This window comes from Medicago truncatula, chromosome 7, assembly GCF_003473485.1.
Source record: "Medicago truncatula cultivar Jemalong A17 chromosome 7, MtrunA17r5.0-ANR, whole genome shotgun sequence".
In the NCBI taxonomy this organism is placed as follows: Eukaryota; Viridiplantae; Streptophyta; class Magnoliopsida; order Fabales; family Fabaceae; genus Medicago; species Medicago truncatula.
The window spans coordinates 50,166,921-50,183,199 of record NC_053048.1 but is presented as its reverse complement, the minus strand read 5'-3'; the positions used below and the strand labels follow the sequence as shown (position 1 = coordinate 50,183,199).

At 33.8% G+C, this 16,279-nt stretch overlaps 2 protein-coding genes across 3 annotated transcripts; one reads left to right on the top strand and one right to left on the bottom strand.

Annotated features, from left to right (window-relative positions):
• Positions 1 to 715: 715 nt before the first annotated feature.
• LOC25499483 (receptor-like kinase TMK3) lies at positions 716 to 5,054 on the top strand. The gene is made up of 2 exons (XM_013594757.3): positions 716 to 3,277; positions 4,235 to 5,054. The coding sequence occupies exons 1-2, from the start codon at positions 958 to 960 to the stop codon at positions 4,741 to 4,743; spliced, it is 2,829 nt and encodes a 942-aa protein (XP_013450211.1). The 5' UTR covers positions 716 to 957; the 3' UTR covers positions 4,744 to 5,054.
• A 1,623-nt stretch (positions 5,055 to 6,677) lies between these two features.
• LOC25499482 (mediator of RNA polymerase II transcription subunit 27) lies at positions 6,678 to 11,671 on the bottom strand. Of its 2 annotated transcripts, none has more exons than XM_039827719.1 (8): positions 11,325 to 11,671; positions 11,059 to 11,224; positions 9,054 to 9,501; positions 8,199 to 8,258; positions 8,041 to 8,109; positions 7,878 to 7,921; positions 7,603 to 7,798; positions 6,678 to 7,150 (listed from the first exon to the last, which is right to left on the bottom strand). In XM_039827719.1, exons 1-7 carry the CDS (start codon positions 11,599 to 11,601, stop codon positions 7,624 to 7,626), a joined length of 1,239 nt encoding a protein of 412 aa, XP_039683653.1. In that variant the 5' UTR covers positions 11,602 to 11,671; the 3' UTR covers positions 6,678 to 7,150; positions 7,603 to 7,623. The 2 variants fall into 2 exon arrangements, with proteins under 2 accessions (XP_039683653.1, XP_013450209.1); XM_013594755.3 differs by having other exon boundaries at positions 6,685 to 7,302; positions 7,604 to 7,798; positions 11,325 to 11,669.
• Between the last annotated feature and the right edge of the window lie 4,608 nt (positions 11,672 to 16,279).

Sequence of the window (16,279 nt, the reverse complement as noted above, 5' to 3'; positions counted from 1 at the left end):
TTTCATTTGTTTTCTCTTTATCAAGGTGTTTAAGAGTTTGTTTTTATGTTGGATAGAAGAAATAATAAACAACAATTGAAACTTACACACAAGTGAAACAATCAAGTTTGAATTCACATTACAACGTCTGATCCCACAATTTTGCATTTTTATTTGTTGAATTATGACTTGTGGCAAATTCTAAGAGTTTTAAGTGTACACAAATCATTTTCGCAAAATATATCAATTATAAGAAATGATATTTGTACAACCATTTTATGACAACTTTATATTATTTTGGTTTTCGTGTCAATTTCTAATTTTCTTTATAAATTTATGGTTGTAGCAAAAATTATCACTTGTTCAAATAACACAACTTTATACCATTCTCCCTTTTTTAAGGTGTAAAATAAATAAATGTTATCGATGTCTATAAGTCCTAACTCAACTGACAAATGCCGAAATTGCAAGGCCGGACGTCGTAACCCAGGTTCAAATCGGAGACTTCCCAGTTGTATGTGAGTTTAATTTCAATGGATTACCACGTCATCTAAGACTAAATAAAAAAAAAATGTTATAGGTGTCCATAAATTATTTTCCATATTATATACCCAAAAATAATTATAAAAAAATACAACATAAGAATTGCTGAGAAAGGAGAGATAATAATTTAATTACATAAAAAATTGGAGAATATAAGATAGATTAGGCAATATTGAGTAAGGTCCACCATTACCACATTACCATTACTAGCAGCAACACCCATTTTTTCATTCATTCTCATCAATACCCTACCCTCTCACTCTCATCCTCACCCCCACCCCCACCCCAAACCAAACCTCCATAATTTACCCCTCAAACTCTTTACTTCTCAGATTCAACTCAACAATGCACTCTTCTTCTCCATCTCATCAACCACACTCTCTTTTTCTTCTCCTTCACTCAGTTCTCACATGAATCACCACCACCATAACAACCATGTACCACACAACACTTCTTCTCTTTCTCTTCCTCCTTTCACCTTCCTTAGTCCTCACAACAACCAACCCAGACGACCTTAAAATCCTCAACGACTTCAAAGACAACCTAGACAACCCAGACATCCTACAATGGCCCAAAAACAACAACGACCCATGTGGTCCACCTGCTTGGAAATTCATCTTCTGCGACGGTGATAGAGTTTCACAGATTCAAACCAAAAACTTGAACCTTTCTGGAACTTTACCTCAAAATCTCAACCAACTAACCCATCTCTTCAACTTGGGTCTTCAAAACAACAAACTTAAAGGTCCTTTACCGTCGCTAAAAGGGTTATCTAATCTCAAATACGCTTTTCTTGATAACAATGAATTCGATTCCATTCCTATGGATTCCTTTCAAGGGTTAACCAGTTTAGACACTCTTGCATTAGATAACAATAATCTCAATGCTTCTAACAATGGTTGGAATTTTCCTTCTTCTTTGCAGGATTCAACTCAGTTAAGAGATTTATCTTGTATCAGTTGTAATTTGGTTGGCCCTTTACCTGATTTTCTTGGAAGAATGAATTCTTTGGTAAATTTGAAGCTTTCTGGTAACAGTTTAACCGGTGAGATTCCAAAGACTCTTAACAATTCAGGGTTGCAAATGCTGTGGTTGAATAACCAGAAAGGTGAGTTGTTATCTGGAAGTATTGATATTGTTGCTACTATGGTTTCTCTTACTAGTTTATGGCTTCATGGTAACCGGTTCACTGGTTCGATTCCGGAGAATATTGGCGACTTGGTTTCTCTTAAAGATCTTAATCTTAATGGAAATGAGCTTGTTGGACTTGTTCCTAGTTCTTTAGGTGATATGGAATTGGATAAGCTTGATTTGAATAATAACCGGTTTATGGGTCCGATACCAAAGTTTAAAGCTTCTAAGGTGTCTTATAGTAACAATGATTTTTGTTTAAATGAAACTGGTGTTCCTTGTTCTTTTGAAGTTATGGCTCTTTTAGGGTTTCTTGGTGGGTTGAATTATCCTTCGAATTTGGTAGATTCATGGAGTGGGAATAACCCTTGTTTAACTTGGTTGGGGATTAAATGCAATGCTGATGGTAAAGTTTCTTTGATTAATATGCAACATTTTAATCTTAGTGGTACTTTAAGTCCTTCTGTTGCGAATTTAGGTTCTTTAGTTCAAATTAAATTGGGAGGTAATCATCTCAATGGCGTTGTACCTAGTAACTGGACTAGCTTGAGGAATCTGAATTTGTTGGATCTGAGTGACAACAATATTTCACCTCCTTTGCCGGTTTTTAGTAATGGATTGAAACCTATGGTTGATGGGAATTCTCTGTTGAATGGTGGAACCGAAGGTCCTTCCCCAGGTAAAAACAGTCCATCAGGTGGATCTGGGAACACTGGTGAAGATATGAAGGGAGGCTCAAATTCAAGTCCAAGTGATTCGGTTGAAACGAAAAAATCAAAAAAGAAAAGCTTGGTTTTGATCGTAGCTCCTATTGCTGGTGTGGCGGTTGCTGCTTTTCTGTTGATACCGCTTTATGCGTATTGTTTCAGGAGGACAAAGGATGGTTTCCAAGCTCCAAGTTCACTCGTAGTTCACCCTAGAGACCCGTCTGATACGGACAGTACCATAAAGATAGCTATTGCTAATAATACCAATGGAACAGGGAGTGGGACTGGGAGTAGAAGCAGCAGTGCAATCGGGGACTCTCATACCATTGAAGCCGGAAATCTTGTGATATCAGTTCAAGTTCTAAGAAACGTGACCAAGAATTTCGCCCCTGAGAATGAGCTCGGCCGCGGTGGGTTTGGAGTTGTTTATAAGGGAGAGTTGGATGATGGAACTAAGATTGCCGTAAAAAGAATGGAAGCAGGTGTGATAACCAATAAAGCCTTGGATGAGTTTCAGGCTGAAATTGCAGTTCTGTCAAAAGTTCGACATCGGCATCTAGTGGGCCTTATAGGTTATTCTATTGAAGGCAATGAGAGGATTCTAGTGTATGAGTATATGCCACAAGGTGCTCTCAGTCAGCATCTTTTTCATTGGAAGAGCTTTGGACTCGAGCCTCTCTCTTGGAAGAGGAGGCTTAATATTGCCTTGGATGTTGCTAGAGGAATGGAGTATCTTCATACTCTAGCTCATCAGAGCTTCATTCATAGAGATCTTAAGTCCTCAAACATTTTGCTTGCCGATGATTTTAGAGCTAAAGTCTCAGATTTTGGATTGGTAAAACTTGCTCCTAATGGTGAAAAATCTGTAGTGACCAAGCTTGCTGGAACCTTTGGATACTTGGCTCCAGAATATGCAGGTAATTTTTTTCTTAAAATTATGTATACTCTTATTTAATTACTCTATACCTCTTTATAGTTTATAACTTTTATATTAATTGTATATGAATTTGTTGGAAATTCCGCCTTAATTGCGGTCCGCCCCTAGTCGCCTAAATTGCGACCTTTGGTTAGCCTTCATTGCAGCCTCCAACACCTTCATTGTGTTGGCTTTGAGGGGGTGGATTTAGTCCCAAATCGGATAGATAGCACTCTTGAGAAGAGTTTATAAAGAGGAGGCAATCCTCACCTTATGAGCCGGTTTTGTAAGGATGAGTTAAGCCCCAAATTTCAACAGAATTGCTTTATACCTACCGAAGTTTCTGCATATGGTTTTCTGAAAATAGTGGTATGCATATAGCCGAAAGAATAAAGTTATGCCTTGTTAATTATTTAAATGTCTTTTTTATTGTATTTTATGTTGAAAGCCACAATCCCCTTTAAAGATCCGTTTATAATTAAGATTCTTTAAAAAAAAAAAAAATCAATAATTTTTTTTTTTTTTTGACAAGACAATAAAAATTATTTAAAATGTGTTAAAAAAATATTTGTATATACAATTAAATACCAAGTAAAAATAATAATTTTAGTTAGAAAAAAATAGTATCTTGGATGGCCACCTCTCCCGCTCATGCTCAGAGCCACATTTGGCATTTAGTAGTAAAAATATTCATATCTGCACTATATATCTATCTTGTACCACTCATTCAACTATTTTTCCCCTGTTACTTCAAGAGCTTTGTTGATTGCGTTTGTAAGCCTTTTGCATGAGCAACTGATTCCTAAGCAAACAAACTTTAATTTACTTTTATGCATCATTTAATATAGTAAAACTTTCATTTCTGCATTTTATATCTGGTATCTTAGACATTGACTTTTTTTATATGTTCAAATGTTATACTAATCCTGGGTTTTTTTTTTTGGTTAAATATATTCAGTGACAGGAAAAATCACTACCAAAGTAGATGTTTTCAGTTTTGGGGTTGTGCTAATGGAGCTGTTGTCTGGAATGATGGCACTTGATGAGAGCAGACCTGAGGAAAGCCAATACTTGGCAGCATGGTTCTGGAATATAAAATCAGATAAGAAGAAACTAATGGCTGCTATTGACCCAACCCTCGACATAAATGAAGAAACATTCGAAAGTGTCTCAATTATTGCTGAGCTAGCTGGACACTGCACGGCCAGAGAACCAAACCAAAGGCCAGAAATGGGTCATGCTGTCAATGTTCTCGCACCACTCGTTGAAAAATGGAAACCGTTTGATGATGACCCCGATGAGTATTCCGGCATCGATTATAGTCTTCCCCTTACCCAAATGGTCAAGGGATGGCAAGAGGCTGAGGGAAAGGACACAAGTTATATGGACCTAGAAGACAGTAAGAGCAGTATCCCTGCAAGACCTACTGGATTTGCAGATTCTTTTACTTCGGCCGATGGCCGGTGAAACAAATGGTTTGTTGCTGTGTTGAGTGTTTCTATTTATTTATTTTTCCTTTCACCTTCTTTTTATCTTTCATTAGGTGTAGATAAGCATGCTTTGCTCTTTCTGTCTAAAAATGCCAAGGCAAAATGTGAGTACCAGTGGTGTAATAGTGGTTGAGTAAGATTTCATATGCACTTGAAATCTCGTGTGTATGCTTTGTATTTTCAACTATGTCTACATTTAAGTGTTGATGGTTGTAGATAGTAGAGCCACAATCAATGAGAATGCTTGTAATTTGTTCATTCATTTATGCCTCAAAGTTCATTGCCATATGTTATTTGGTTACTGTTGATACCTGTTTGTTTTATAAGAAGTTTTCAACCAACTACCTTTATGTGTAAAAAAATACCATTTCTTGAGCACGATGGACAACAGACTGAACTGAAAATGTCATTTCTGCATTTATAAGGTTACTGAAAATGTCATTTATCAAGTAGTTATATGATGTGTACTTTTTTTGCATTAAACTTTGTTTTATTAGAAAAATACATATATTAAATCCCTTCTAATCATAAACTCAATGTATATTTTTGATAGACAATAATGTGTTGTTTAATGTAATTATTACAATGAGTTCAAGCACTATCGATCGTGTGCACCAGTTATAACACTAATATTGGACTCAGGTCACACTCACAAGGTCCCGATATAGCTGTTTATAATAAACATTAAAATTTAACAAATCTTATAACTGACTTTATAGACCATTATTTGTTAGTTAATTATTATTAGTTAGTGTGTGGGTATCGTATCAAAATTTTCTTTCAGAATCATACTAACGTGGCGTATGTAATGTCGACAACGATCTTGACATTGTCCAATGAGTAATTGGTGGACCATGCTTTGCTCGTGATTTCCTCTTACATAAGCAGAAACTAAAACCAAAACCAGCCAGGAAAGGATGTTGTTATTAGATGTGTATGTGTGGATTAATAATCTCACATGGCATAACTTATCACCACATGACATAAGTGGAGTCTTTCTTCATGGAGCTGTCAAGTCAAGTCAAGATAGCCATCAAATAATTTTTTGCCTATCACTTTGGCACTAAACATAAGTTGCATTAGCAAACATAAACAGGTGTGATGATGTGGTGTGGCACAGTGGTTGTTCGTTTTCATTTGGGAAAAATAATGACACCTCAAATTTTATCCAAATGCCAAATATCAAACTCAATTCGTACAATGACCCATTTTTTCCTTCCTCCTCATAAATATAATAAATAATGACTCAGTTTTTTCTTTCCTCATAAATAATCATAATAACTCAATGACTAACTTTTGCCACGCACGTCGACCCAATGACAGCTGGTCGTGCTTGTCAGAAATTCTTGTACGTATTCATGGGTAAATTAAATTATTGATTAATTAATTATGAGGGAGGTGCCAATTAAGGATTAATAAGAGATTGATCAAGAGTCCCTATCATCAAATTAAGAAGAATCTAATTTTCTATTATTCTATTCTATGGAAGTGAGTGGCTGTTTCCCATGAATCACGGTAAAAAGTTTAGTGGCTTGACACTACTGAAAATTTAGGAACAGGTCAATGGTCGGAAAGTTCACTTTGGTGAAAACACTCCGACAAGCTCACTTTTTATTCTAAACAATCGTTTAAAGGAGCACGTGATTCTAGGGGTATTAATAACTTTTTATTAGTTCAAACATGGCAAAATACACCATCATTCTTTAAACAGAATGTTGAAGTTAGGATTTTAGCTTGGATAACAGGTTCTTTCCAAGTAAACAGAATGCTTTTGATCTTTGATCGTTTTAGGTTTATCTGTTCCGTATGCTTTGAAACACATAGCTACTGGAAAAATTCACTGAACAAAACTTTTCATTCTTGAACCAAGAAGACAAGGGGCATAGGATGTAAGTGGCAAGTCAACTGCAATAGAAAGTTAATTGGAACTTCGCTTGATTAAGTTAACTAATGTAAACTGATACAACTTTTGCAATTAAATAATGATAATGTGTTGCTATTGTTTTTGAGCATAAGTCCATCATCATCCTCCATCAGAATCAGAATACTTACATACATTCAAAGGACCACAAAAGCAGCTTTCAATACTAGAGCAGCATTTGCATCCACCACTCTTTTAACTTTTTACATGTGCCTCAGTCCTAGATTCTCAGTTGGCCCCCTTGAACTATTTTCTATTGTACATACATGGATGGAGAAACTAGTAGTAGTTACAAAGAAGATAGAGATGTGTAGGCAGCATCATTCTAAAATCAGAAATATTGCTATGTCATAATAGTGTTTCATATGCTGACAGATCCTTTAAAAATTACAATCAGCTGGCATTTTCATCCAGCATGCATAAAAGGTCATAATGTTCCTATCTTGTACTCTTCTGGTTTTGTTTTGTCCTGTGGCAGGCAATGATCAATGTCAGGGTGAGAATAACTTCCCAGCATCCAAAAAATCAATCTTTCAATCCATGTGATATGCGCCATTTTAAGAGAATAGATGCAGCCACTAGATTTACACAACAGACCATGTGCTAATTCATTTCCTGAAGATTAAAATTAATTAATTATAACTAAGAAATAACAAACATAAAACAAATATCAGATGAATCACTACACCAGTGATAAAGGAGGAAGGGGGAACTATTTATGAAGCAGCGACAAAGACCCGGCACTAACATGTAGACATCAGTGATAATTTGAGAAAATGCAAGTGTCGGACACAGACCACATGTCAGCAACTTGGACACAACTTCAACTTGAAGTGTCGGTGCTACATAAGTAATGCCAATGAAATGGAGAACGTTGCTCCTAGAAGTTCCACAGCAATTATTGCACTTGACTTACCTAAATAATTGTCGGTGTGATCATACTTCCTCGGAGATGCAGCCAATATGATAAGCCATAGTAGTATCTGAATTCTGGTCCTTTGAAGATATGGTTGACAGAATTTTTGAAAAGGAAAACTTCCAATAGGGCCGGTGGACTGGGGCTAACAATAAATTTGATTGCTTATCCATGGCAAGTAGCTTTTTACATTTGCTGTACATCCAAAAAAATTGAGATTAGTAACTGAACCACATGATATAGAAATTTTTGATCTGGAAACTGCAAATCGAACCTGCATGGTCTTGAAAATAAAGTCTGGTAGCTGCAAATCCAGTGCTACAGGGAAAAGGAAAAAAAAAAAACACAGAAAGCTAAGTAACCTCGAGCATGTCAAGAATGATGACTTCTAACCAAAATAGGTATCACGATATGCAAAAGCAAGATAATTTCAGTACCACAAGAGAATACAATGATGTTTCAGCTTGGTTACCAAGAAAATACTGCAGAGCTATCGTTGCATATTCCTGCAGTGTAGGATAAAAAAACTATAATAATCAGAACACTTCAAACAGTCACTCAAAGGATATAAGAAGCTAGCAACAGAGACCATTACCGTAATATGTCTATACACATGATGAACTGAAACCCCCCTTGCATGCACATAGCTTCCACTCTGTTAAAGAAGTACACAGTAAATTGATGTGAAATTCAAGTAAATTTACAATGAAATAAGAAATGAACAAATTAAGTCTTTCTATTATTAAAAATAAGTTATATTAGAAATAAAATAAGTCATAAAAAACAAGGGAAAAAGATATCCTGCAAAACAAGGACAAAACAAAATGAAAGAATGAAACAAAAAATATGGAACCACTCTGTCTAGTCTCTGTAAATCAGAAATGTCAACTCCCTTCAAACAGCCATTAGTAGAGAACCAAAGAACAGTGAAAATTAACAGTGCAAGATGAAATTTAAGTTGTATGGCAGCTGAATTAGATATGGGATTCATACAAGCTTCATTTAGAAAAAGCCAATCGACACTTCAATCAACTAGGGCTTCAAAAGAGAGGAAAGTGAAAATATTTTTAACCACGATGTTACAGGCCTGGCGCCATGATTCAAAATAACTAAAGTCTATGGGAGGAGAAAGAAGAGATGTGAAGCACTAGATCAAAAAATTTCAGAGGGGATAAGAGTTGCAACTTTCTGCCAAGATGGTCATTGAGAGAGAAAGCTACAAGGCATGCATGGCAGTTATGCAGAGTGGAGGTTGGGAAACAGTTAGACTTGGATGAGTAAATACAATCACATTTTCAATTTCTTAATTTTCTGAGATTGTCAGTTACCTGATACATAAGCATCCCAAAACTAACGCCGAGTCATTATTTATAATACGATATCCAGAACAAATAGTTCACACCCCGTAATGAATATTAGGAAAGACAAACCATGGTAAATATAAACATACCTCATCTGGAGAAAAGAAAGCGACAGCATCGGGATCAATGGAACCAGCAGGATGCAAGGATATAACAACTCTGAAGATAGAAGGGCACAGCAATTCTATGACTGCAACCTTCTCTGGAGCAACCATTCCCATTGATCCTAACTTTCGCTTACTAGAACCACGATAGTTATGTTCCTCAGAACTCTCATTTGGTGAAGAGGTGAGTGTGGAAGCACATTTTAACCAGTCCAGCCTTTCAAAAGTTGAAATTTTCACATTTGGCACTTCCTTTTCCAAGGACTGCAGAACATCTGGCAGCGTCCTTAGAAAACTCATTACTTCCTTAGGTTCAAATGTGACTTCTTCAGACCCACAACGTTTCTTTGAATCTGATTCATTAGCTTCAACTCCATCATCAAGATGGGGGAAAAAACGTCTTTTCTGATCAGTAAAAGCTTTGAGAGCTAACCTGAAATCATTCAAAAGCCTAAGTGAGCAGCTAATGTAACATGGGTCAGCAGCATTGAGAAGTCAGTATGATAAATCCGACAAATCCCAAGAGTATTTATTATCTACTGACTAAACTTAACCACCTGAATCAAATCTGAAATAAGAACCTAATTTAATATTACTTAATTCCAATAAAATATGAGACCCTTTCTCGCTTTCTCTTTCCAAAACTTCAACCATGCATAGGCTTATTTGTTGGCCATTCGTGCTCCTTAATAGAATTTCTTTGGCAAAATTACACAATTTGTCCCTTAACTTAATTTCAGCTAATACTTTCGTCCTATATTATCTTTTTTTTTATTAAATCCTTTATGTTATAAAATGTAAACACCATTATCCTTTTTAGATTAAAAACAAAATACATAAAATTCATCAAAAATCCATAAAAATCATCACAAAACTCACAACTTCGTCAAAAAATGCAAAATTTCATCAAAACTTCATCTTCTTCATTTTCTCTCTCGTCAATCAACCTAGCACTCCAACAACATAAAAGGATCTTCATCTTTTTTCACCCTTTCTTCTTCGATTTTCTTTGTTTCTTTTGTTTGGGTACGGAGTTGGAATTTGGTTATGGTTGTTTTTTTCTTTTGGTTATGGCTGATTTTGTTGATGAGTTGGGAATAAATGATTAAGGTTATGTAGAAAATGGACTCATGGGTTTAAGGGATTTTTTCAATTAAATTTGGATTTCTAGAATTGTATGATGAAGATAAAATGGGTTTGTTTATGAGTTTGGTGAGTTTTTTTAATAAAAAAAGAAATAATGATGATGACATTTTATAACATAAAGGATTAAGTCGGAAAAAAAAAAAAAAAGATAAAAGGACGAAAGTATTACTTGAAGTTAAAGAGACAAATTGTGTAATTTTGCCAATTTCTTTCATTTTAAAAAAAAAAATGTATAATCAATCCGGTAAGTGCTTCCTTGAAAAGATCAGCACACATTCATGTGACTGGACCGACTAGAGCTTGAATATGATGTGTGAGCTCGCATCACCCCAAGTGGCATTGTTATTCATGTTCTTATCATATAACCTTGGCCCTTGCATCTAACAATCTACAACACTAACCTAGCATACCTGTACTAATTGTATTTCCACACAACTCAGGCACGTATGAGGCAGTTATCTGGCAGCATAACTTGGCTAAAGCTCATATCATGTATAACTACTGCTTGTTATGAATTCCGGAGGTAATACTACGATTCGAAGAACTAAAATATCCTCTTAACTCTTAAGTATGCGCATATCTTCGTAAAGGAAAAAGAATATTTTCTAACTAAAAATGATTAATTCCATTGGTTCTTTTTTCTTTGGATTTGATTCCTATCCATAACATTCATCAAAATGAACCAACTACAAAAGGGAAAATTGTAAGTTGCTTTGTAGTACCGACACATGTGATTACATTCAATTATGTTATTTTCTTAAATTACTACAACCGTTTAAGAGTTTGAGTCGTGTTCGGTGTCTGCTAGGTATGTTGACAAGGAACCAAAAGAGCGGAAACAAACCTAGTCCTGTCAACGGCAGAAGCTCCAGCTTGACCGGCGAGTTGTCGTTTCCAAGCATAGGCAACAACGGCACCATCTGGACAAACCAGCGGCATATGCAATCCCCAAAAATCCTTCCGTGACCGTGCAGTTTCACTAAGAACTCCAGCTTCTTCAAGCTCCTTTCCTATCAAATCGAAAAAATCAATCAAACAACACCGACGATACCAAAACCCTAATCGCGAAATCAAAATCAATCAAAACGCAACGAAACTGAAAACGCATACCGAGGGATCGAAGGTCTTTAAAATGCTGTTGCATAGAAGCATTCTCTTTGACGAAAACTTGAAGAGGCTTATTGCCTTGATGAGGTTGACCGGCGGCGATGAATAGAGCTTCGAGGAGACGATCAGCGCCAATTCGGATGTCGGCGATGATACGTTCGGCTTGACCGAGTTTGTCCATAGCTAGAGCAACCTGCTTCGGAGGTGCTTCGGCGGTGGAGGAGGGAGGAGGAGTGGGGGTTGAGAAAGTTGCCGCCGTGGCTTGCTGAGTTTGTTGCATTTGCACTGTTTTTGGTGCTGGGGATGGTAGCAAAAAGATAGTGGGATCCTCCTCGGTTAGTATTTTTTCGTACAACTCGGATTGGGCCTTCGTTTAACGGTAAAGGCCCATCAAATAATACAAACTGTAACCACTGCTTAAACTCACTCACTATGACATAAATAAATTTGTACGGTTAACACCTAAAAAAAACAACTCTAAAAATAGATATTAGTATATTTGACACGAGAAATGATATTTGAACAACCATTTTTTAACAATTTTTGTGACAACTTTCTATCTCATACTCGTATTATATTTTTACTTTCTCTCTCTATTGCTTTGGTTTTGTATCAATACCTCTTTTTCTTTGTAAATTTATGGTTGTCATCAAAGTTGTCACCTAAATGGTTGTTCAAATAACACAACTCATTTGACACATATGTATAATGTGTTAAGTTAAATTATGTTTGTTTTATCTCCATAAGATTAGCTCTGGTATGAACAATACATAGTATATGCCGATCAGGGTTCAAACCCCGAACATCTCATTTCTCCACATTTAAAATGTCTGAGCTCCAGTCATTAGGTTATTTAAAAAAAAATTACACTCGTTTTTTTTTTTGTTACAAAATTACACTCGTTTTAGAGAATATGAGTTTACATTTTGCATAACACTTTTTGATCGAATTTTATTTACCTTACAAGTCTCGTCCCTTTGAAAATCAAAAAGTTAACGAAAAAAATAAATACATTATTTTGAGAGGACTTAATTTTTCAAGCCGAAAACTATAGAAAATAAAACATCCAGTTTGAATATTTTTATTTTATTTTTTGTGGTGATCGAAGTTTAAACCCCAGACCTTGCATATGTTATGCATTTCTTTTTTAAATGGGATGTAACAATGAAAAAGAAAAGTTATATGGAAATTTGACATATGCGTTTACAACAAATTAGAAAATTAGATACATGAGAAGCTCTCTCAATATTGTGTTTGGTTTGCAAAACAGCAAGTACTAGATAGAGCAGTACAAGATAGAACAGTACAACACAAGACAGAACAGTACAGGACAAATTTTTTATGGCATTGAGTAATTTTTTGTTTTATACGATTTTTGAGGGACAAAATGCTATTTTGATGTTTTAGACAACTTGTACGTGGGACAAAAAGTTGTGTTGTGGTTTGGTAAGGGACAAAAATATGAGTTTTTGTCCTGTCCCTTGCCTCCAGTTTGTCCTGTACCTGAAACAGTTTTACAAATCAAACACTGGACAACTAGAGTTGTTCTGTCTTGTCCTTCATTTTTTAGCAAATCAAACGCACCCTAGGGTTGTGTTCGACAACTCATGGTTCAAACATAAGTCCAATACCGGCTAAAGCTCATAAACATGTCCAACAAAACCCAAACACTAAATACATTTTCCTTCTCCGTCAAAGAGAGACCTCGAGAGACATGATATTATGTTTTGTAGAATATGTAACACCTTTTGCATCACTCGTTGGATCTTTGCATTTTGGTCTATAAAAGAAGGGACTTCCAACATCCTTCGATGTACGATTCATTCCACGTAAACTCCTTTTTTGCTCAGATACTAAGGTTGTGTTTGGTAACACAAAAAAGTTAGCTTATATCTCTGTTAGATTAGTTTATAAGCTCGTTGGATGAAAACGTGATGTGTTTGGTAAGAAGCTTTTCTCACGAGTTTATAGCTTTTTTTTAGAATCTATTTCCAGTAGCTTTTTAGCTTATGGCTCTGTTTGGTAAAAATAAGTTATAAGCTAGCTAATAGCTGATAAACTAGTTGATAGCTGAAAAGCTAGTTGATAGCTGATAACTTATAGCTAAAAAGCTTGCTTATTAAAAATAATGTGTTTGGTAAAATTAGTTGTTGAAGTGACTGATAAGTATAAAATGACATATTTATTTTTTTTAATATACATATAGACACACACATTTTTTTGTAATGTATTTATTTTTAATATTTTTAATTATAGTTAAATATGTTTTTGGTCCCTATAAATATTCAAACTTTTGGTCTTAGTCTCCATAAAATTATTCTTCGACCTTTAATCCTAAAAAAAATTCACCGACAATTTTGATCTCTGCTTTATGAATCCCAAAAATAAGAGAAAGGTGGAAACAAAATGTGAGCTAGAATATATAAAATTTTAAAACGTACAATAGACTAGTTATTTTTTCCTTTAAAAAAAAATAGGCTAGTTATTTTTTGTGTGGTGTAGAGCAGGTTAGTTATAGCAAAATATAAAGCATTTCCTTAAAAAAAATATATATATATAAAGTGCTCCTAAAAAAAACGTGGTATTTTTTTAAGGGAAAAATGGGGCGGTTATAAAGATGAACATAGGTAGTTGTTTAATTAAAAAAATAATTAATTTTAATTAATAGGGTTAAAGTTGGAAGAAAATATAAAAAGCTACCAGCTATAAGTTAAAGGCCCCGTTTGGATAAACAACTTATATAGATGCTTATAGCATTAGAGTTTACATCATAAGCTCTTATACTTGATAAGCTATTTATGTTTCGATATGTACACTAAAAAGTATTTACATAAATTGAAGTGTTTGGATGTGACATTACATAAGCAATTATTGAAATTTTAAATATTTTTAATTTAACAAAAATATCAGAGAATCGAACCACAATTATCAAGACTTTTTTTGATAAAATTAATCAAGATGTAAAAAACAATATTATAATATATTAATTATAATTATATATATATAGTATAATCAATATTCGTCCTTAAAAAAATATCAAGTTAAGTTTGTTTTTTTTATTCAGTTTTCATTTTGTTATGTAACAAAAAAATAATAAAAATATTCCTTAAAAAAAAAAAAATCTTAGTTACATGTGTTACTTTAGTAAGATAAGTATATAGGAATTTTGTTACTATGCACCGCCAAAGATAACTAATATTATAATTAAAATATATGTTTTGAAAAGTGGATCCGGAGAGAATCGAAGGAGGTTACATAAATTCATAAGTTCTTTGTTAAGCCGGAGGGTAAGCTGAAAATTTAGGCTTATTGAAATTTGCCATAAACAGCTTATGAAACTATGATAAGCTATTTTTATTTATTTACCCAAACACCTTTAAAAAGGCTTATGGGAATAGATAAGCCCACATAAGCTCAAAATAAGCCAATCCAAATGAGGCCAAAAAACTACTTGAAATAGCTTTTCAGAAAACACTATAAGCTCATGAAAAAAGCTTGTTATCAAACACGCCACATTTTCATCTAACGAGCTTATAAGCTAATCCAACAAGCTATAAGCTAGCTTTTTTGTGTTACCAAACACAGCCATATGATGTGTTTGTTAACGAGCTTTTCTCATGAGTTTATAACTTTTTATGAGAAGCTATTTCAAGTAGCTTTTGAGCTTGGAGCTCATAGCTTTTTATATTTTCTTCCAATTTTATCCTCATCAATTTAATTTAATTTATTTTTTAATGAAAAAAACTACCCACATTTATAAGTAACTACCCACTTTTAGGTACCGTTTGGCCAGACTTTTTTTCGGTCTAAAAGCTACTTTAAAACAAAGTTAAAATAAAGCTCTTTAAGAAAAAGGTTAAAGCTGTTTGGTTTCTTTATTTTTTTTTTAGTTCTAAAGTTATTTTTGAGTTAAAAGCTATTTGGCAAAATATTGTACAAAACTTTGAATTATTATTTTTTGGTGGTGTTTGGGGTTCGAACCCGGGACCTTGCATATATTTATGCATTGTCTATAAATAAAAAAACTTTGAATTCATTATGAATTAACATAATTAATAAAAAAATGTCTAAAATATTTTTTGAAGGGAAAAAATATTTAAAATATAAAATATATATTTTTACCAATACTATATTTACTCAATGACGTTTATTTTGTGTAACATGAATACAAATTTGTATCATCATATAAACGACTTGTTAAATATTTGAATAGGATAAATAATTTAAGGAGGCTCAAATAATAACATAAATAATATCATAGTAGTTTGGAAAATTAAAAACAATAATCATTTTTTTAAAGACATAAATCATCACAAACTCAAATATTTCTACTCTCCATCAACGCAACTCCTATTTGATTTCTAACTCTATTCATGTAGCCTCCATCTTGCACTCTTCCTGGATTATATGAACTGATTTCTTCATTTATATTGCTTTCTTCGTCACGCTCAATCATATCTATAATATGTATATGTGTGTATATATAATGAGAATAATTGGTTTTTTCTTTTCCAATTATACTCTATAACAAATTTTGTTATAAGAATACCATATTTTTAGTGTTGGTAAAAAAGATAAGAATTTATATATATAATATTATATTTGTTACATTGCTGGTGTCATTGAAAAAGATATGTTTAGTTTTTTTAATAAGAAAAAGATATGCATAGTTTGTTACAATACAAATGTGTAAATTATATATAAGTATAATTTTTTTAGGCAACTACACTTGTACTTTTAATTAAAATCAAAATTTTATAAAAATAATTATACGCATTACACAACACTAACAAAAATTATACGCATTAGCATAACAAAAAAAAAAAAAAACAGAAAGAGGAACATAAAGTATTACTCTAAACACTAATGTGTGTGTGTATTTCCGTGGTTGAAGAAAGGGAATAAAAATATTCGGTGTCATTCATTGACAGCGTGAATACAAATATTTGCGTGGTTGT